Source organism: Rana temporaria, chromosome 3 (genome assembly GCF_905171775.1).
Source record: "Rana temporaria chromosome 3, aRanTem1.1, whole genome shotgun sequence".
Classification (NCBI taxonomy): domain Eukaryota; kingdom Metazoa; phylum Chordata; class Amphibia; order Anura; family Ranidae; genus Rana; species Rana temporaria.
Window position 1 is genome coordinate 735,500 of NC_053491.1, and position 22,521 is coordinate 758,020.

Sequence of the window (22,521 nt, forward strand, 5' to 3'; positions counted from 1 at the left end):
CAGCTTCCCTGACCCTCTTATGTGTAGATCCCCCCGTGTCTCTAATAGGGGTACTGAGAACCCCACTATGATCTGTACTAGTCACACTCAATGTTGTATATATTGTGTGTTGTCTGTTGCGGACTCTTTGCTGTGATTGTTTGGGGTGTGACTGTATTCTATTGTCTATTGTGGTGTCTGAAGCCTCAATTATTATGGGATGTGTAAGTGTGTTTGCTGTGAGGAAAGAGGGAGGGGGGATTCCTCCAGCAGCCCCCCTGCTGATAAGACTGTTTACTGATGAGAAGTTTGAACACACCTGACCTGTGTGTCCATTGTCATTGGACAGTTTAACCCGCCCTGTTTTCCAAGGGTGGGGGGGAGTGTCTCTGAGTTATTTATCTGTGGTGTCCATGTGTGATAATAAATCAGTTTGGTGTTTCCCCTCTACACTGAAGTGTTGTCTGGTGACTGGGGGGGGGGGGGGGCTGGAGAGTCTTGGACAGTGCTGGTTCTGGACAGAGGAAGCATTGACGGCGGACATGGTCCGGTTTGAGGACAAGGGTTTGTCACAGTGGGCAATAATAGAAAGTAATCAAAGCCTTTTTTTTGGGGGGGGGTTAGACCCTCTGTCACGCCTGACTATTGGAGACATTTCTCCTTATACGTGATTTGGTCACCTGGTTGGGACGTTCTCTCAGACCCTTGTACACACGAGTGAGGAACACGTTGGGGCGAAACACATCATTTTCCTCGTCGAGTTCCTTGTTAGGCTTGTGGAGGAACTCGACAAGCTTGCTTTGCGTAAACAGTGTCAGGACAAAATCTCCTCGTTCTCAAACGCGGTGACGTACAACACATAGACGGCAGGGGAAGTTCCATTCCACGGACACAACTCTTGGGGCAGCTTTTGCTAATTTCATGTGTTTGCGTGTTAACTTTTACTCCCGCCTCATACTTTATTCTGAGCATGCGCGGGTTTCTTAGGCCCCGTACACACGACTGAACATGTCTGCTGATATTTGTCCGCGGACCAGTTTCAGCGGACATGTTCGGTCGTGTGTACGGCCGAGCGGACAGGTTTCCAGCGGACATTTGTCCAGCCGACCGTTTTGCAGCGGACAAATGTTTCTTAGCATGCTAAGAAACATGTCCGCTGGAAGCCTGTCCGCTCGGACATGTTTGGTCGTCTGTACAGACCTACCGGACATGTCCGACCGGCCGCCATCCCTCGCATGCGTCAAATCACTTCGACGCATGCGTGGAAGCTTTGACCTTCCAGCGTCGCGCACGTGTCGTGTCATCGTCGCGGCGACGGCGCGGACACGTCACCGCACGGATTTCGGTTTGATGGTGTGTACAACCATCAGACCGAAATCTCCCAGCGGACATGTCCGATGAAAACGGTCCGGCGGACCGTTTTCATCGGACTGTCCGCTGGTGTGTACGAGGCCTTAGCATACACACGCTCGAGTTTCTCGACAAAAACCAGCCCAACGAGGAACACGACGAGGAAATATAGGTAGATTCACATAGAGTTAGGCCGGCGTATCAGTAGATATCAGTAGATACGCCGACCTAACTCGGAATCTGCGCCGACATAAGTGTAAGTGTATTCTCAAATAGAGATACACTTAAACCTATCTAAGATACAACGGCTTGCGCCGTCCTATCTTAGGGTGCAATATTTAGGCTGGCCGCTAGGTGGCGCTTCCATTGCGGTCGGCGTAGAATATGTAAATCACTAGATACACCTATTCACGAACGTACGCCCGGCCGACACAGTACAGATACGCCGTTTACGTAACGCTTTATCAGGCCTAAAGTTTTTCCATCAAATAGTTGGAATAGTAATGTTAAAGTATGGCCGCCGTTCCCGCGTCGAAATTCGAAAATGTTACTTAGTTTGCGTAAGTCGTCCGTGAATAGGGATTTACGTTGTTTACGTCCACGTCAAAACCAATAGGCCTGTGCGGCGTACATTGCCGCAATGAACACTGGGATATGTAGGCGGACGGCACATACGCCGTTCCAAAAAAACGTCAATCACGTCAGGTCAAGCCCCCTTAACATAAAACACGCCCCCTCAGCTAAATTTGAATTAGGCGCCATTACGCCCGCCCGATTTACGCTACGCTGCCGTAACTTAGCAGGCAAGTACTTTGAGAATCATGTACTTGCCTCGCTAAATTACGGCGGCTTAGTGTAAATGCCATACGCTACGCCGCCGCAACTATGCGCTCGCCATCCTGAATCTAGCTAATAGAGAACTTGCTCTCTTTCGACAGTTTCCTCGATGAGAAATGTACACACGACCGGTTTCCTCTGAAAAAAAGCTCTGCCACCAAGTTTCTTGATGGATTCTGCCGAGGAAACTGGTCGTGTGTACGAGGCCTCAGACAATCTGCACCTGGCAGAGGTTCTAACCTTCCAGACTCCGTCCAATAACATTTGTCTGGAATTCTACCCGATGTGATTCGCCATGTGGGAGGGGCTCTGTGTTGTGTTTTGGGTATTGATTTGTAATGTTCATTGGAGGATGAATGTGATTGGTGGACATGTACAATGTATGGGAGGAGATCATGGAATATTAAGTGTTTCATTGGAATTCCCAACCAAGCCAAACATGTTCCTCGGGGAACCCGCTATCGGGCCTCCAGTACTTCCTGGATAAGAACCTCTGTCAGGTTTTTATTGTGCACTGCGACTCTGTCACCCAACCACAACGTCACTGGCGTGACCCTGAAGAAGGAGGAACCACAGAGCACAGTGGAGAAGTGCAGAGAGACATCTGAACACAGAGGACGAAGGACGACATTCAACCAACCAGCTGGGCATGGAACCTTCCCTACATCATTTGCTCCAGCTAACTGTTGGGGAGAGAGGCCTACTGCCCGGCTCCCTGGAACTCTGTAGTTGTTGTTGGTGCTGGGCAGAGGTTGGTAGCACTCTTCCCTGCTGTCAGCACTTCAGCTTTGGAGACGGCAATCTCCGGAGTTTCCTCTGCCGATTCTCTGGCATGCTGCTGAACGTGTTCTAGAAGTTTCCTGTGTGCCCTTTCCAGATGCTGTTCTTTCCTTAACTAGTCCAGATCAGGTTTAAGCTCTGAGACCCCTACAAGACCGAGCATAGCCCCTCAGTATTCTCACAGGTCCTCAGGGGTAGGTTCCCCTTCATCACCAAACACAAAACTGTCTGTAAGGATCTCCCCCAGCAATCCAGGGCCACCAAAGTCATATCCCTCCGGAGAGCATTCTGCTGTCTCCCCTAAATATTCCTCCTCCGCCTGCCATTGCAGACCCCAATACCGATTGTCCAATGACCAATGTCACCTCCTCTCCCACCATGCTGGACACCATACAATGACCAATGTCACCTCCTCTCCCACCATACAATGACCAATGTCACCTCCTCTCCCACCATACAATGACCAATGTCACCTCCTCTCCCACCATACAATGACTGATGTCACCTCCTCTCCCACCATGCAATGACCAATGTCACCTCCTCTCCCACCATACAATGACCAATGTCACCTCCTCTCCCACCATACAATGACCAATGTCACCTCCTCTCCCACCATACAATGACCGATGTCACCTCCTCTCCCACCATACAATGACCAATGTCACCTCCTCTCCCACCATACAATGACCAATGTCACCTCCTCTCCCACCATATAATGACCAATGTCACCTCCTCTCCCACCATACAATGACCAATGTCACCTCCTCTCCCACCATACAATGACCAACGTCACCTCCTCTCCCACCATGCTGGACACCATACAATGACCAATGTCACCTCCTCTCCCACCATGCTGGACACCATACAATGACCAACGTCACCTCCTCTCCCACCATACAATGACCAATGTCTCCTCCTCTCCCACCATACAATGACCAATGTCACCTCCTCTCCCACCATACAATGACCAATGTCACCTCCTCTCCCACCATACAATGACCAATGTCACCTCCTCTCCCACCATGCTGGACACCATACAATGACCAATGTCACCTCCTCTCCCACCCTACAATGACCAATGTCACCTCCTCTCCCACCATGCTGGACACCCTACAATGACCAATGTCACCTCCTCTCCCACCATACAATGACCAATGTCACCTCCTCTCCCACCATACAATGACCAATGTCACCTCCTCTCCCACCATGCTGGACACCATACAATGACCAATGTCACCTCCTCTCCCACCATACAATGACCGATGTCACCTCCTCTCCCACCATGCTGGACACAATACAATGACCAATGTCACCTCCTCTCCCACCATACAATGACCAATGTCACCTCCTCTCCCACCATGCTGGACACCATACAATGACCAATGTCACCTCCTCTCCCACCATACAATGACTAATGTCACCTCCTCTCCCACCATGCTGGACACCATACAATGACCAAAGTCACCTCCTCTCCCACCATACAATGACCTGTGAGAAGACGCTCATGGAGGTCCATGTAATACGTGATGCGTCTTTGCTGTGCGCATGCTGGGGGGTTATATAATAAAAGGCACGGAGTTCTTCGGGACCCCCAGTTGGTAATCTGCCGCGATTCCCCGAGATGAACCCAACATGTGATTAATAAAAGTCTGAAGTCCGGGAAGTCATTTCCATCCAGAGGCGTATTTCTGTAAATCCGCTGTGGTTGGCCAGCGGGGGATCAGCCGCCGGGGGATGGAGGACAATAAGGCTGAGCGGCCCACCGAGAAATTCTTGCTGGATTTGGGCTTTTGACTCGTTAATCTGCTCACTTATTAAAGCCAGCGTTGCTCGGGTGTAATGCTTTCATTGGGGTTTAAGGGAAGATTTGGCGTCTTAATGAAGAATTCTCGGCGTTCTTTCATTAGCGAGCTAATTTGTTTCAGGTTGACACGTATTACTTATTGATGAACCTCCTCCTCCAATTACACGCCTGATAATTCTGCCGCAATAAAGCGCCAGACCTGTGACCAGGGAACACAGAGGAGCCAGGTCGCTCGGGCCGCCCATCATCTCCTCCCTGTGTGTTTCTCTGTGTCCAGAACAATTATCAATCAGCCGCTGCACCTGCAGGGCTCTAATGAGGAAAGTGCATCCCTTTAGATGGGAGTGTCTCATCAATAATGACATTTATATTGCAGGAAATGCCCAAAATCTGACTTCTGGGGAAATCAGTGAGCCAATCACACAAGCAGGAAATGACTTTCCTGGGGGCGGGGCTCTGTATACCATCTGTACAGAGCGCCTCCAGGCGGCCATATTGCATTTTACAGAAAATGACAGCGGCTGCAGATTAGAAAGGAAAGAGAATTTCTAACAACATTCTGATAATTCTATGCGCTGGATTATTATTATTTTATTTGCTATATTTTCCCCATGAAAATGCAGATTCCCTTAAAGTGTTTATATTTCAGCAACAAACACCCCCAAGTGTGATGGGCGGGGATAAGAGTGTGATGGGCGGGGATAGGAGTGAGATGGGCGGGGATAAGAGTGTGATGGGCGGGGATAGGAGTGTGATGGGCGGGGATAGGAGTGAGATGGGCGGGGATATAGTAAGATGGGTGGGGATAGTAGTGAGATGGGCAGGAATAGAAGTGTGATGGGCGGGGATAGAAGTGTGATGGGCGGGGATAGAAGTGAGATGGGCGGGGATAGGAGTGTGATGGGCGGGGATAGTAGTGTGATGGGCGGGGATAGAAGTGTGATGGGCGGGGATAGAAGTGTGATGGGCGGGGATAGGAGTGTGATGGGCGGGGATAGGAGTGTGATTGGCGGGGATAGAAGTGTGATGGGCGGGGATAGAAGTGTGATGGGCGGGGATAGGAGTGAGATGGGCGGGGATAGGAGTGTGATGGGCGGGGATAGAAGTGTGATGGGCGGGGATAGAAGTGTGAAGGGCAGGGATAGAAGTGTGATGGGCGGGGATAGTAGTCAGATGGGTGGGGATAGAAGTGTGATGGGCGGGGATAGAAGTGTGATGGGCGGGGATAGAAGTGTGATGGGCGGGGATAGAAGTGTGATGGGCGGGGATAGGAGTGAGATGGGCAGGGATAGGAGTGTGATGGGCGGGGATATAGTGAGGTGGGCAGCGATAGAAGTGTGATGGGTGGGGATAGAAGTGTGATGGGCGGGGATAGAAGTGTGATGGGCGGGGATAGGAGTGTGATGGGCGGGGATAGAAGTGCGATGGGCGGGGATAGGAGTGAGATGGGCAGCGATAGAAGTGTGATGGGTGGGGATAGAAGTGTGATGGGCGGGGATAGAAGTGTGATGGGCGGGGATAGGAGTGAGATGGGCGGGGATAAGAGTGTGATGGGCGGGGATAAGAGTGTGATGGGCGGGAATAGGAGTGTGATGGGCGGGGATAGAAGTGTGATGGGCGGGGATAGAAGTGTGATGGGCGGGGATAGGAGTGAGATGGGCAGGGATAGGAGTGTGATGGGCGGGGATATAGTGAGGTGGGCAGCGATAGAAGTGTGATGGGTGGGGATAGAAGTGTGATGGGCGGGGATAGTAGTGAGATGGGCGGGGATAGAAGTGTGATGGGCGGGGATAAGAGTGAGATGGGCGGGAATAGGAGTGTGATGGGCGGGGATAGAAGTGTGATGGGCGGGGATAGAAGTGTGATGGGCGGGGATAGAAGTGTGATGGGCGGGGATAGGAGTGAGATGGGCAGGAATAGAAGTGTGATGGGCGGGGATAGAAGTGTGATGGGCGGGGATAGAAGTGAGATGGGCGGGGATAGGAGTGTGATGGGCGGGGATAGTAGTGTGATGGGCGGGGATAGAAGTGTGATGGGCGGGGATAGAAGTGTGATGGGCGGGGATAGGAGTGTGATGGGCGGGGATAGGAGTGTGATTGGCGGGGATAGAAGTGTGATGGGCGGGGATAGAAGTGTGATGGGCGGGGATAGGAGTGAGATGGGCGGGGATAAGAGTGTGATGGGCGGGGATAGAAGTGTGATGGGCGGGGATAGAAGTGTGAAGGGCAGGGATAGAAGTGTGATGGGCGGGGATAGTAGTCAGATGGGTGGGGATAGAAGTGTGATGGGCGGGGATAGAAGTGTGATGGGCGGGGATAGAAGTGTGATGGGCGGGGATAGAAGTGTGATGGGCGGGGATAGGAGTGAGATGGGCAGGGATAGGAGTGTGATGGGCGGGGATATAGTGAGGTGGGCAGCGATAGAAGTGTGATGGGTGGGGATAGAAGTGTGATGGGCGGGGATAGAAGTGTGATGGGCGGGGATAGGAGTGTGATGGGCGGGGATAGAAGTGCGATGGGCGGGGATAGGAGTGAGATGGGCAGCGATAGAAGTGTGATGGGTGGGGATAGAAGTGTGATGGGCGGGGATAGAAGTGTGATGGGCGGGGATAGGAGTGAGATGGGCGGGGATAAGAGTGTGATGGGCGGGGATAAGAGTGTGATGGGCGGGAATAGGAGTGTGATGGGCGGGGATAGAAGTGTGATGGGCGGGGATAGAAGTGTGATGGGCGGGGATAGGAGTGAGATGGGCAGGGATAGGAGTGTGATGGGCGGGGATATAGTGAGGTGGGCAGCGATAGAAGTGTGATGGGTGGGGATAGAAGTGTGATGGGCGGGGATAGTAGTGAGATGGGCGGGGATAGAAGTGTGATGGGCGGGGATAAGAGTGAGATGGGCGGGAATAGGAGTGTGATGGGCGGGGATAGAAGTGTGATGGGCGGGGATAGAAGTGTGATGGGCGGGGATAGGAGTGAGATGGGCGGGGATAGAAGTGTGATGGGCAGGGATAGAAGTGTGATGGGCGGGGATAGGAGTGTGATGGTGTGATAGGAGTGTGATGGGCGGGAATAGAAGTGAGATGGGCAGCGATAGAAGTGTGATGGGTGGGGATAGAAGTGTGATGGGCGGGGATAGTAGTGAGATGGGCGGGGATAGAAGTGTGATGGGCGGGGATAAGAGTGAGATGGGCGGGAATAGGAGTGTGATGGGCGGGGATAGTAGTGTGATGGGCAGGGATAGGAGTGTGATGGGCGGGGATAGAAGTGTGATGGGTGGGGATAGTAGTGAGATGGGCGGGGATAGGAGTGTGATGGGTGGGGATAGAAGTGTGATGGGCGGGGATAGTAGTGATATGGGGAGGGATAGAAGTGTGATGGGTGGGGATATAGTGAGATGGGCGGGGATAGGAGTGTGATGGGCGGGGATAGGAGTGAGATGGGCGGGGATAGGAGTGTGATGGGCGGGGATAGGAGTGTGATGGGCGGGGATAGTAGTGAGATGGGGGGATAGAAGTGTGATAGGTGGGACTAGAAGTGTGATGGGCAGGGATAGAAGTGTGATGGGTGGGGATATAGTGAGATGGGCGGGGATAGGAGTGTGATGGGTGGGGATAGGAGTGAGATGGGCGGGGATAGGAGTGTGATGGGCGGGGATAGTAGTGAGATGGGCGGGGATAGGAGTGTGATGGGCGGTGATAGAAGTGTGATGGGCGGGGATAGAAGTGTGATGGGCGGGGATAGAAGTGTGATGGGCAGGGATAGAAGTGTGATGGGCAGGGATAGTAGTCAGATGGGCAGGGATAGAAGTGTGATGGGCGGGGATAGAAGTGTGATGGGCGGGGATAGAAGTGTGATGGGCGGGGATAGGAGTGAGATGGGCGGGGATAGGAGTGTGATGGGCGGGGATAGAAGTGTGATGGGTGGGGATAGGAGTGTGATGGGCGGGGATAGAAGTGTGATGGGCGGGGATAGAAGTGTGATGGGCGGGGATAGAAGTGTGATGGGCGGGGATAGAAGTGTGATTGGCCGGGATAGAAGTGTGATGGGCGGGGATAGAAGTGTGATGGGCGGGGATAGGAGTGAGATGGGCGGGGATAAGAGTGTGATGGGCAGGGATAGTAGTCAGATGGGTGGGGATAGAAGTGTGATGGGCGGGGATAGAAGTGTGATGGGCGGGGATAGAAGTGTGATGGGCGGGGATAGGAGTGAGATGGGCGGGGATAAGAGTGTGATGGGCGGGGATAAGAGTGTGATGGGCGGGAATAGGAGTGTGATGGGCGGGGATAGAAGTGTGATGGGCGGGGATAGAAGTGTGATGGGCGGGGATAGGAGTGAGATGGGCAGGGATAGGAGTGTGATGGGCGGGGATAGGAGTGAGATGGGCAGGGATAGGAGTGAGATGGGCAGGGATAGGAGTGTGATGGGCGGGGATAGAAGTGTGATGGGCGGGGATAGAAGTGTGATGGGCGGGGATAGGAGTGAGGTGGGCAGCGATAGAAGTGTGATGGGTGGGGATAGAAGTGTGATGGGCGGGGATAGTAGTGAGATGGGCGGGGATAGAAGTGTGATGGGCGGGGATAAGAGTGAGATGGGCGGGAATAGGAGTGTGATGGGCGGGGATAGGAGTGTGATGGGCGGGGATAAGAGTGAGATGGGCGGGAATAGGAGTGTGATGGGCGGGGATAGTAGTGTGATGGGCAGGGATAGGAGTGTGATGGGCGGGGATAGAAGTGTGATGGGTGGGGATAGTAGTGAGATGGGCGGGGATAGGAGTGTGATGGGCGGGGATAGAAGTGTGATAGGTGGGACTAGAAGTGTAATGGGCAGGGATAGAAGTGTGATGGGCGGGGATAGTAGTGATATGGGGAGGGATAGAAGTGTGATGGGTGGGGATATAGTGAGATGGGCGGGGATAGGAGTGTGATGGGAGGGGATAGGAGTGAGATGGGCGGGGATAGGAGTGTGATGGGCGGGGATAGTAGTGAGATGGGCGGGGATAGGAGTGAGATGGGGGGATAGAAGTGTGATAGGTGGGACTAGAAGTGTGATGGGCAGGGATAGAAGTGTGATGGGTAGGGTTATAGTGAGATGGGCGGGGATAGGAGTGTGATGGGCGGGGATAGGAGTGAGATGGGCGGGGATAGGAGTGTGATGGGCGGGGATAGGAGTGAGATGGGCGGGGATAGGAGTGTGATGGGCGGGGATAGGAGTGAGATGGGCGGGGATAGGAGTGTGATGGGCGGGGATAGTAGTGTGATGGGCGGGGATAGGAGTGTGATGGGCGGGGATAGAAGTGTGATGGGCGGGGATAGAAGTGTGATGGGCGGGGATAGAAGTGTGATGGGCGGGGATAGGAGTGTGATGGGCGGTGATAGAAGTGTGATGGGCGGGGATAGAAGTGTGATGGGCAGGGATAGTAGTCAGATGGGCAGGGATAGAAGTGTGATGGGTGGGAATAGAAGTGTGATGGGCGTGGATAGGAGTGTGATGGGCGGGGATAGTAGTGTGATGGGCAGGGATAGTAGTCAGATGGGCAGGGATAGAAGTGTGATGGGTGGGGATAGGAGTGTGATGGGCGGGGATAGAAGTGTGATGGGCGGGGATAGGAGTGAGATGGGCAGGGATAGGAGTGTGATGGGCGGGGATAGGAGTGAGATGGGCAGGGATAGGAGTGTGATGGGCGGGGATAGTAGTGAGATGGGCGGGGATAGGAGTGTGATGGGCGGGGATAGAAGTGTGATGGGCGGGGATAGAAATGTGATGGGCAGGGATAGGAGTGTGATGGGCAGGGATAGAAGTGTGATGGGCGGGGATAGTAGTGAGATGGGCAGGGATAGAAGTGTGATGGGTGGGGATATAGTAAGATGGGCGGGGATAGTAGTGAGATGGGCGGGGATAGGAGTGTGATGGGCGGGGATAGGAGTGTGAAGGGCGGGGATAGTAGTGAGATGGGTGGGGATAGTAGTGAGATGGGCGGGGATAGGAGTGTGATGGGCGGGGATAGAAGTGTGATGGGCGGGGATAGGAGTGAGATGGGCGGGGATAGTAGTGAGATGGGCGGGGATAGGAGTGTGAAGGGCGGGGATAGTAGTGAGATGGGTGGGGATAGTAGTGAGATGGGCGGGGATAGGAGTGTGATGGGCGGGGATAGTAGTGTGATGGGCGGGGATAGAAGTGTGATGGGTGGGGATAGAAGTGTGATGGGCGGGGATAGGAGTGAGATGGGTGGGGATAGTAGTGAGATGGGCGGGGATAGGAGTGTGATGGGCGGGGATAGTAGTGAGATGGACGGGGATAGGAGTGTGATGGGCGGGGATAGTAGTGTGATGGGCGGGGATAGAAGTGTGATGGGTGGGGATAGAAGTGTGATGGGCGGGGATAGTAGTGAGATGGGCGGGGATAGAAGTGTGATGGGCGGGGATAGGAGTGAGATGGGCGGGGATAGTAGTGAGATGGGTGGGGATAGTAGTGAGATGGGCAGGGATAGTAGTGAGATGGGCGGGGATAGGAGTATGATGGGCGGGGATAGTAGTGAGATGGGCGGGGATAGGAGTGTGTTGAGTGGTGATAGAAGTGCGATGGGTGGGGATAGAAGTGTGATGGGCGGGGATAGGAGTGTGATGGGCGGGGATAGGAGTGTGATGGGTGGGGATAGTAGTGAGATGGGCGGGGATAGGAGTGTGATGGGCGGGGATAGGAGTGTGATGGGCGGGGATAGTAGTGAGATAGGCGGGGATAGGAGTGTGATGGGCGGGGATAGGAGTGTGATGGGCGGGGATAGAAGTGTGATAGGCGGGACTAGAAGTGCGATGGGCGGTAATCTGATGACTCTACCTGGCCGTCTCCTTCCATTCCAGCTCCTCCCCGTCATGCTGTAGGGTGTCCATCTCGGTGAAGAGGGTGGGATTTGGGGCGTCATCGTCGTCCCCCAGAATGTACCTCAGACGCTCGGCTGCTGGAGACACTAAGGACAAAGCAAACCTGTTAGTATTTTCTGCCAATAAAACTTCAAATATTATAAATACGATTAAACATTATCCGTGTGATCGGGGCCCCAAATCAGATCTCTGGTGAGGATATTAAATCCGATCATCACCCCCCATCGTCCTCCAATCATCTCCATCCTCCTCCTATCACTGTGAAGGAGACCCCGCCCATTGACTTCCTGGAATTCTGGGACACGGAGTCACTATGCCCTGTGAGGAGGCACTGCTGTGTCACACCTTTCACAGAGCCGCCTTCTGAGAGGAGGAGTCAGTACAGGAATCAGCAAGATACCATGGGATATGTAGTCCTCAGAAATGAAGCCTACCTGGGTGCCCCCAGGGAAAGTGGCTTTCTATGGGGGACCCAATGAAGAGGAGGAGCCAGGAGCACCAGCAGGGGACCTGAGAAGAGGAGGAGCCTGGAGTGTGAGTGGGGGACCCGAGAAGAGGAGCCTGGATTGCCAACGTGGGACCTGAGAAGAGAAGGAGCCTGGAGTGATGGTGGGGGGCCCGAGAAGGGGAGGAGCCTGAAAAGTCGGCATGGGACCCGAGAAGGAGTCTGGAGTGCCACCGTGGGAGTCGAGAAGAGGAAGAGCCTAGAGTGCCGGTGGGGGACCCGAGAAGAGGTGGAGCCTGAAAAGCCAGCGTTGGACCCAAGAAGAGGAGGAGCTTGGAGTGATGGTGGGGGGCCCGAGAAGGGGAGGAGCCTGAAAAGTCGGCATGGGACCCGAGAAGGAGTCTGGAGTGCCACCGTGGGAGTCGAGAAGAGGAAGAGCCTAGAGTGCCGGTGGGGGACCCGAGAAGAGGTGGAGCCTGAAAAGCCAGCATTGGACCCAAGAAGAGGAGGAGCTTGGAGTGATGGTGGGGGGCCCGAGAAGGGGAGGAGCCTGAAAAGTCGGCATGGGACCCGAGAAGGAGTCTGGAGTGCCACCGTGGGAGTCGAGAAGAGGAAGAGCCTAGAGTGCCGGTGGGGGACCCGAGAAGAGGTGGAGCCTGAAAAGCCAGCGTTGGACCCAAGAAGAGGAGGAGTCTGGCGTGGCGGCGTGGGACCGGAGAAGAGGAGAAGCCATGAGTACCAGCAAGGGACCTAAGAAAAGGAGGAGTCTAGAGGATTTGGATGACGGGAATGGATGAGGGGATTGGATGGTGGGGATTGGATGGTGGGGATTGGATGGTGGGATTGGATGGTGGGGATTGGATGAGGGGTTTGGATGACGGGATTGGATGAGGGGATTGGATGGTGGTGATTGGATGGTGGGGATTGGATGATGGGATTGGGTGGTGGGGATTGGATGTGGGATTGGATGAGGGGATTGGATGAGGGGATTGGATGGTGGGGATTGGATGGTGGGGATTGGATGATGGGATAAGATGTGGGATTGGATGGTGGGGATTGGATGATGGGATTGGATGGTGGGATTGGATGGTGGGGATTGGATGAGGGGTTTGGATGACAGGATTGGATGAGGGGATTGGATGGTGGGGATTGGATGGTGGGAATTGGATGATGGGATTGGATGTGGGATTGGGTGGTGGGATTGGATGTGGGATTGGATGAGGGGATTGGATGGTGGGGATTGGATGGTGGGGATTGAATGATGGGATAAGATGTGGGATTGGATGACGGGATTGGATGACGGGATTGGATGGTGGGATTGGATGGTGGGGATTGGATGAGGGGTTTGGATGACGGGATTGGATGACGGGATTGGATGATGGGATTGGATGTGGGATTGGGTGGTGGGGATTGGATGTGGGATTGGATGAGGGGATTGGATGGTGGGGATTGGATGGTGGGGATTGGATGATGGGATTGGATGTGGGATTGGGTGGTGGGGATTGGATGTGGGATTGGATGAGGGGATTGGATGAGGGGATTGGATGGTGGGGATTGGATGGTGGGATTGGATGATGGGATAAGATGTGGGATTGGATGGTGGGATTGGATGATGGGATAAGATGTGGGATTGGATGGTGGGGATTGGATGATGGGATTGGATGGTGGGATTGGATGGTGGGGATTGGATGAGGGGTTTGGATGACGGGATTGGATGAGGGGATTGGATGGTGGGGATTGGATGAGGGGTTTGGATGACGGGATTGGATGACGGGATTGGATGATGGGATTGGATGACGGGATTGGATGGTGGGGATTGGATGGTGGGGATTGGATGATGGGATTGGATGACGGGATTGGATGGTGGGGATTAGATGAGGGGATTGGATGGTGGGATTAGATGGTGGGGATTGGATGAGGGGTTTGGATGACGGGATTGGATGACGGGATTGGATGACGGGATTGGATGATGGGATTGGATGGTGGGGATTGGATGATGGGATTGGATGGTGGGGATTGGATGGTGGGGATTGGATGATGGGATTGGATGGTGGGGATTGGATGGTGGGGATTGGATGACGGGATTGGATGGTGGGGATTGGATGAGGGGATTGGATGATGGGATTGGATGATGGGATTGGATGGTGGGATTGGATGGTGGGGATTGGATGGTGGGGATTGGATGGTGGGGATTGGATGATGGGGATTGGATGATGGGATTGGATGGTGGGGATTGGATGGTGGGGATTGGATGACGGGATTGGATGACAGGATTGGATGATGGGATTGGATGGTGGGGATTGGATGGTGGGGATTGGATGACGGGATTGGATGATGGGATTGGATGGTGGGGATTGGATGGTGGGGATTGGATGATGGGGATTGGATGATGGGATTGGATGGTGGGGATTGGATGGTGGGGATTGGATGGTGGGGATTGGATGATGGGGATTGGATGATGGGATTGGATGGTGGGGATTGGATGGTGGGGATTGGATGACGGGATTGGATGGTGGGGATTGGATGGTGGGATTGGATGTGGGATTGGATGTGGGATTGGATGTGGGATTGGATGTGGGATTGGATGACGGGATTGGATGGTGGGGATTGGATGTGGGATTGGATGACGGGATTGGATGGTGGGATTGGATGGTGGGGATTGGATGGTGGGATTGGATGTGGGATTGGATGTGGGATTGGATGAGGGGATTGGATGGTGGGGATTGGATGATGGGATTGGATGATGGGATTGGATGACGGGATTGGATGGCGGGATTGGATGACGGGATTGTACCGTCTATGAGCCCCTGAAGAATTGTTCCCGTCTGTCACAAACGATCTCTGAACAGAACAATAAGGACTTGTGTTTGGAATCCCGAGACTCGGATCTGAGGATTTGGAATTCCTGGAATGTTCTGCAGACACTTCAATGTTCATTCTTCTTCTCCACCAATCACAGCCCAGCTGGTTAACCCCTTCATGACCTCAACGCCCAATCCTAATCTCCCCCTCTGTGTGGGAATCTGTGCTTATTATCCGGGGGGATTACCGACAGATCGGGATTGGAGGAGATCTCTCTCATGAGGAACAACAAACAGCTGTGCGCCGATTGGAAGAAAAGGTAAATGAGGGCGTGGCTAAGCTGCCCAATCAGCTCTCTCCTGGACCCACATAGACACGTCCTCCGATTATTTCATCCTTAGACGGTTCTAGTGATCGATCATGTAGATTCCCCCTGAATGATAACCCTCTGCCCCCCTCCACGCCTAACCCTCTGTCCCCCTCCCCCTCCACGCCTTGTAGAGGGCGGACGCCGTACGGCCAGTGGAGACACCTAAACCAATATGGCCGACACGCCAAGACTCGTAGATCTGAATTTTTTCCGTTATTTGTATTTTCAGGAAAGGTCCCCGGGACCAAGTTCTGGACCCGGGACACATACTGCAGAACGATGGACAACGATGGACAACGATGGACCAGACTAAGGTCACGTTGGTGGGACGGGTCAACAATCGGGACAGTCGGAGATCATCGGTCAATGAATGGCGTCCGCAGCACTTTTTTCAGACGTAGTCCCCGGGACAAGTAATGGAGAACGGCCGGCAGACCCAGGAAAATGACAGCAGTGATCCCTCCGGCTGGACGATCGCTCACTCTGGGCTCCCCGGGGGGCAACTCTGGTCAGTAGTGTGGCATGTCTGTACCCTGGCAGTGGCTCAGTCTTTCTCTGTCTGGTGGCGCTGGGCAGCGTGGCTCTCTCTCTGGTGGCGCTGGGCAGCGTGGCTCTCTCTCTGGTGGCACTGGGCAGTGTGGCTATCTCTCTGGTGGCACTGGGCAGCGTGGCTCTCTGGTGGCACTGGGCAGCGTGGCTCTCTCTCTGGTGGCGCTGGGCAGTGTGGCTATCTCTCTGGTGGCGCTGGGCAGTGTGGCTCTCTGGTGGCACTGGGCAGTGTGGCTCTCTCTCTGGTGGCGCTGGGCAGTGTGGCTCTCTCTCTGGTGGCGCTGGGCAGTGTGGCTCTCTCTCTGGTGGCGCTGGGCAGCGTGGCTATCTCTCTGGTGGCGCTGGGCAGTGTGGCTCTCTGGTGGCGCTGGGCAGCGTGGCTATCTCACTGGTGGCACTGGGCAGCGTGGCTCTCTGGTGGCGCTGGGCAGCGTGGCTATCTCTCTGGTGGCACTGGGCAGCGTGGCTCTCTGGTGGCGCTGGGCAGTGTGGCTCTCTCTCTGGTGGCGCTGGGCAGCATGGCTCTCTGGTGGCGCTGGGCAGTGTGACTCTCTCTCTGGTGGCGCTGGGCAGTGTGGCTATCTCTCTGGTGGCACTGGGCAGCGTGGCTCTCTGGTGACACTGGGCAGCGTGGCTCTCTGGTGGCGCTGGGCAGTGTGGCTCTCTCTCTGGTGGCGCTGGGCAGCGTGGCTATCTCTCTGGTGGTGCTGGGCAGTGTGGCTTTTTCTCTGGTGGCACTGGGCAGTGTGACTCTTTCTGGCGCTGGGCAGTGTGGCTCTCTCTCTGGTGGCGCTGGGCAGTGTGGCTCTCTCTGGCGCTGGGAAACGCGACTCTCTCTCTGGTGGCGCTGGGCAGCATTTCTCTCTCTCTGGTGGTGCTGGGCAGCGTGGCTATCTCTCTGGTGGCGCTGGGCAGTGTGGCTCTCTAGTGGCGCTGGGCAGCATGGCTATCTCGCTGGTGGCACTGGGCAGCGTGGCTCTCTGGTGGCGCTGGGCAGTGTGGCTATCTCTCTGGTGGCGCTGGGCAGTGTGGCTCTCTGGTGGCGCTGGGCAGTGTGGCTCTCTGGTGGCACTGGGCAATGTGGCTCTCTCTCTGGTGGCGCTGGGCAGCATGGCTCTCTGGTGGCGCTGGGCAGTGTGACTCTCTCTCTGGTGGTGCTGGGCAGCGTGGCTCTCTCTCTGGTGGCGCTAGGCAGCGTGGCTCTCTCTCTGGTGGCGCTGGGCAGTGTGGCTCTCTGGTGGCGCTGGGCAGCGTGGCTCTCTCTCTGGTGGCGCTGGGCAGTGTGGCTCTATCTTTGGTGGTGCTGGGCAGTGTGGCTCTCTCTCTGGTGGCGCTGGGCAGTGTGGCTCTCTCTCTGGTGGCGCTGGGCAGTGTGGCTCTCTGGTGGCGCTGGGCAGCGTGGCTCTCTGGTGGCGCTGGGCAGCGTGGCTCTCTGGTGGCGATGGGCAGCGTGGCTCTCTGGTGGCGCTGGGCAGCGTGGCTCTCTCTCTGGTGGCGCTGGGCAGCGTGGCTCTCTGGTGGCGCTGGGCAGCGTGGCTATCTCACTGGTGGCACTGGGCAGCGTGGCTCTCTGGTGGCGCTGGGCAGCGTGGCTATCTCTCTGGTGGCACTGGGCAGCGTGGCTCTCTGGTGGCGCTGGGCAGTGTGGCTCTCTCTCTGGTGGCGCTGGGCAGCATGGCTCTCTGGTGGCGCTGGGCAGTGTGACTCCCTCTCTGGTGGCGCTGGGCAGTGTGGCTATCTCTCTGGTGGCACTGGGCAGCGTGGCTCTCTGGTGACACTGGGCAGTGTGGCTCTCTGGTGGCGCTGGGCAGTGTGGCTCTCTCTCTGGTGGCGCTGGGCAGCGTGGCTATCTCTCTGGTGGTGCTGGGCAGCGTGGCTTTTTCTCTGGTGGCACTGGGCAGTGTGACTCTCTCTGGCGCTGGGCAGTGTGGCTCTCTCTCTGGTGGCGCTGGGCAGTGTAGCTCTCTCTGGCGCTGGGAAACGCGACTCTCTCTCTGGTGGCGCTGGGCAGCATTTCTCTCTCTGGTGGTGCTGGGCAGCGTGGCTATCTCTCTGGTGGCGCTGGGCAGTGTGGCTCTCTGGTGGCGATGGGCAGCGTGGCTCTCTGGTGGCGCTGGGCAGCGTGGCTCTCTCTCTGGTGGCGCTGGGCAGCGTGGCTCTCTGGTGGCGCTGGGCAGCGTGGCTATCTCACTGGTGGCACTGGGCAGCGTGGCTCTCTGGTGGCGCTGGGCAGCGTGGCTATCTCTCTGGTGGCACTGGGCAGCGTGGCTCTCTGGTGGCGCTGGGCAGTGTGGCTCTCTCTCTGGTGGCGCTGGACAGCATGGCTCTCTGGTGGCGCTGGGCAGTGTGACTCCCTCTCTGGTGGCGCTGGGCAGTGTGGCTATCTCTCTGGTGGCACTGGGCAGCGTGGCTCTCTGGTGACACTGGGCAGTGTGGCTCTCTGGTGGCGCTGGGCAGTGTGGCTCTCTCTCTGGTGGCGCTGGGCAGCGTGGCTATCTCTCTGGTGGTGCTGGGCAGCGTGGCTTTTTCTCTGGTGGCACTGGGCAGTGTGACTCTCTCTGGCGCTGGGCAGTGTGGCTCTCTCTCTGGTGGCGCTGGGCAGTGTAGCTCTCTCTGGCGCTGGGAAACGCGACTCTCTCTCTGGTGGCGCTGGGCAGCATTTCTCTCTCTGGTGGTGCTGGGCAGCGTGGCTATCTCTCTGGTGGCGCTGGGCAGTGTGGCTCTCTGGTGGCGCTGGGCAGCGTGGCTATCTCGCTGGTGGCACTGGGCAGCGTGGCTCTCTGGTGGCGCTGGGCAGTGTGGCTATCTCTCTGGTGGCGCTGGGCAGTGTGGCTCTCTGGTGGCGCTGGGCAGTGTGGCTCTCTTACTGGTGGCGCTGGGCAGCATGGCTCTCTGGTGGCGCTGGGCAGTGTGACTCTCTCTCTGGTGGCGCTGGGCAGCGTGGCTCTCCGTCTGGTGGCACTGGGCAGCGTGGCTCTCTGGTGGCGCTGGGCAGCGTGGCTATCTCTCTGGTGGCGCTGGGCAGTGTGGCTCTCTGGTGGCGCTGGGCAATGTGGCTCTCTCTCTGGTGGCGCTGGGCAGCATGGCTCTCTGGTGGCGCTGGGCAGTGTGACTCTCTCTCTGGTGGTGCTGGGCAGCGTGGCTCTCTCTCTGGTGGCGCTAGGCAGCGTGGCTCTCTCTCTGGTGGCGCTGGGCAGTGTGGCTCTCTGGGGGCGCTGGGCAGCGTGGCTCTCTCTCTGGTGGCGCTGGGCAGTGTGGCTCTATCTTTGGTGGTGCTGGGCAGTGTGGCTCTGGTGGCGCTGGGCAGTGTGGCTCTCTCTCTGGTGGCGCTGGGCAGCGTGGCTCTCTGGTGGCGCTGGGCAGCGTGGCTCTCTGGTGGCGCTGGGCAGCGTGGCTCTCTGGTGGCGCTGGGCAGCGTGGCTCTCTGGTGGCGCTGGGCAGCGTGGCTCTCTGGTGGCGCTGGGCAGCGTGGCTCTCTCTCTGGTGGCGCTGGGCAGCGTGGCTCTCTGGTGGCGCTGGGCAGCGTGGCGCTGGTGGCGCTGGGCAGCGTGGCTCTCTCTCTGGTGGCGCTGGGCAGCATGGCTCTCTGGTGGCGCTGGGCAGTGTGACTCTCTCTCTGGTGGTGCTGGGCAGCGTGGCTCTCTCTCTGGTGATGCTAGGCAGCGTGGCTCTCTCTCTGGTGGCGCTAGGCAGCGTGGCTCTCTCTCTGGTTGCGCTGGGCAGTGTGGCTCTCTCTCTGGTGGCGCTGGGCAGTGTGGCTCTCTGGTGGCGCTGGGCAGCGTGGCTCTCTCTCTGGTGGCGCTGGGCAGTGTGGCTCTATCTTTGGTGGTGCTGGGCAGTGTGGCTATCTCTCTGGTGGCGCTGGGCAGTGTGGCTCTCTCTCTGGTGGCGCTGGGCAGCGTGGCTCTCTGGTGGCGCTGGGCAGCATGGCTCTCTGGTGGCGCTGGGCAGTGTGGCTCTCTGGTGGCGCTGGGCAGCATGGCTCTCTGGTGGCGCTGGGCAGCGTGGCTCTCTCTCTGGTGGCGCTGGGCAGCGTGGCTCTCTCTCTGGTGGTGCTGGGCAGCGTGGCTCTCTGGTGGTGCTGGGCAGCGTGGCTCTCTGGTGGTGCTGGGCAGCGTTACTCTCTCTCTGGTGGCGCTGGGCAGCATGGCTCTCTGGTGGCACTGAGCAGGGTGGCTCTCTGGTGGCGCTGGGCAGCGTGGCTCTCTGGTGGTGCTGGGCAGCATGGCTCTCTCTCTGGTGGCGATGGGCAGTGTGGCTCTCTGGTGGCACTGAGCAGGGTGGCTCTCTGGTGGCGCTGGGCAGCGTGGCTCTCTGGTGGTGCTGGGCAGCGTGGCTCTCTCTCTGGTGGCGATGGGCAGTGTGGCTCTCTCTCTGGTGGCACTGGGCAGTGTGGCTCTCTGGTGGTGCTGGGCAGTGTGGCTCTCTCTCTGGTGGTGCTGGGCAGCATGGCTCTCTCTCTGGTGGTGCTGGGCAGTGTGGCTCTCTCTCTGGTGGTTCTGGGCAGCGTGGCTCTCTCTCTGGTGGCGCTGGGCAGCGTGTCTATCTCTCTGGTGGCGCTGGGCAGCGTGGCTCTCTCTCTGGTGGCGCTGGGAAGTGTGGCTCTATCTTTGGTGGTGCTGGGCAGTGTGGCTCTCTGGTGGCGCTGGGCAGTGTGGCTCTCTCTCTGGTGGCGCTGGGCAGTGTGGCTCTATCTTTGGTGGTGCTGGGCAGTGTGGCTCTATCTTTGGTGGTGCTGGGCAGTGTGGCTCTCTCTCTGGTGGCGCTGGGCAGTGTGGCTCTCTGGTGGCGCTGGGAAGCGTGGCTCTCTCTCTGGTGGCGATGGGCAGTGTGGCTCTCTCTCTGGTGGCGATGGGCAGTGTGGCTCTCTCTCTGGTGGCACTGGGCAGTGTGGCTCTCTGGTGGCGCTGGGCAGCGTGGCTCTCTGGTGGTGCTGGGCAGCGTGGCTCTCTCTCTGGTGGTGCTGGGCAGTGTGGCTCTCTGGTGGTGCTGGGCAGCGTGGCTCTCTGGTGGTGCTGGGCAGCGTTACTCTCTCTCTGGTGGCGCTGGGCAGCGTGGCTCTCTGGTGGCACTGGGCAGGGTGGCTCTCTGGTGGTGCTGGGCAGCGTGGCTCTCTCTCTGGTGGTGCTGGGCAGCGTGGCTCTCTCTCTGGTGGTGCTGGGCAGTGTGGCTCTCTGGTGGTGCTGGGCAGCGTGGCTCTCTGGTGGTGCTGGGCAGCGTTACTCTCTCTCTGGTGGCACTGGGCAGGGTGGCTCTCTGGTGGCGCTGGGCAGCGTGGCTCTCTGGTGGTGCTGGGCAGCGTGGCTCTCTCTCTGGTGGTGCTGGGCAGCATGGCTCTCTCTCTGGTGGTGCTGGGCAGTGTGGCTCTCTCTCTGGTGGTTCTGGGCAGCGTGGCTCTCTCTCTGGTGGCGCTGGGCAGCGTGTCTATCTCTCTGGTGGCGCTGGGCAGCGTGGCTCTCTCTCTGGTGGCGCTGGGAAGTGTGGCTCTATCTTTGGTGGTGCTGGGCAGTGTGGCTCTCTGGTGGCGCTGGGCAGTGTGGCTCTCTCTCTGGTGGCGCTGGGCAGTGTGGCTCTATCTTTGGTGGTGCTGGGCAGTGTGGCTCTATCTTTGGTGGTGCTGGGCAGTGTGGCTCTCTCTCTGGTGGCGCTGGGCAGTGTGGCTCTCTGGTGGCGCTGGGAAGCGTGGCTCTCTCTCTGGTGGCGATGGGCAGTGTGGCTCTCTCTCTGGTGGCGATGGGCAGTGTGGCTCTCTCTCTGGTGGCACTGGGCAGTGTGGCTCTCTGGTGGCGCTGGGCAGCGTGGCTCTCTGGTGGTGCTGGGCAGCGTGGCTCTCTCTCTGGTGGTGCTGGGCAGTGTGGCTCTCTGGTGGTTCTGGGCAGCGTGGCTCTCTGGTGGTGCTGGGCAGCGTTACTCTCTCTCTGGTGGCGCTGGGCAGCGTGGCTCTCTGGTGGCACTGGGCAGGGTGGCTCTCTGGTGGTGCTGGGCAGCGTGGCTCTCTCTGGTGGTGCTGGGCAGCGTGGCTCTCTCTCTGGTGGTGCTGGGCAGTGTGGCTCTCTGGTGGTGCTGGGCAGCGTGGCTCTCTGGTGGTGCTGGGCAGCGTTACTCTCTCTCTGGTGGCACTGGGCAGGGTGGCTCTCTGGTGGCGCTGGGCAGCGTGGCTCTCTGGTGGTGCTGGGCAGCGTGGCTCTCTCTCTGGTGGCGATGGGCAGTGTGGCTCTCTCTCTGGTGGCACTGGGCAGTGTGGCTCTCTGGTGGTGCTGGGCAGTGTGGCTCTCTCTCTGGTGGTTCTGGGCAGCGTGGCTCTCTCTCTGGTGGCACTGGGCAGCGTGGCTATCTCTCTGGTCTCGCTGGGCAGCGTGGCTCTCTCTCTGGTGGCGCTGGGCAGCGTGGCTCTCTCTCTGGTGGCACTGGGCAGCGTGGCTCTCTCTCTGGTGGCGCTGGGCAGCGTGGCTATCTCTCTGGTGGCGCTGGGCAGTGTGGCTATCTCTCTGGTGGCACTGGGCAGCGTGGCTCTCTCTCTGGTGGCGCTGGGCAGTGTGGCTATCTCTCTGGTGGCGCTGGGCAGTGTGGCTCTCTGGTGGCACTGGGCAGTGTGGCTCTCTCTCTGGTGGCGCTGGGCAGTGTGGCTCTCTCTCTGCTGGCGCTGGGCAGTGTGGCTCTCTCTCTGGTGGCGCTGGGCAGCGTGGCTATCTCTCTGGTGGCGCTGGGCAGTGTGGCTCTCTGGTGGCG

At 57.5% G+C, this 22,521-nt stretch overlaps 1 protein-coding gene across 1 annotated transcript in view; it reads right to left on the reverse strand.

Moving 5' to 3' along the window:
- SLC4A5 (solute carrier family 4 member 5) overlaps positions 1 to 22,521 on the reverse strand; it is a 165,511-nt gene that overhangs the window by 112,198 nt on the left and 30,792 nt on the right. The window contains 1 exon segment of the mRNA XM_040342174.1: positions 11,583 to 11,712. Coding sequence (XP_040198108.1) covers positions 11,583 to 11,712 — 130 coding nt within the window.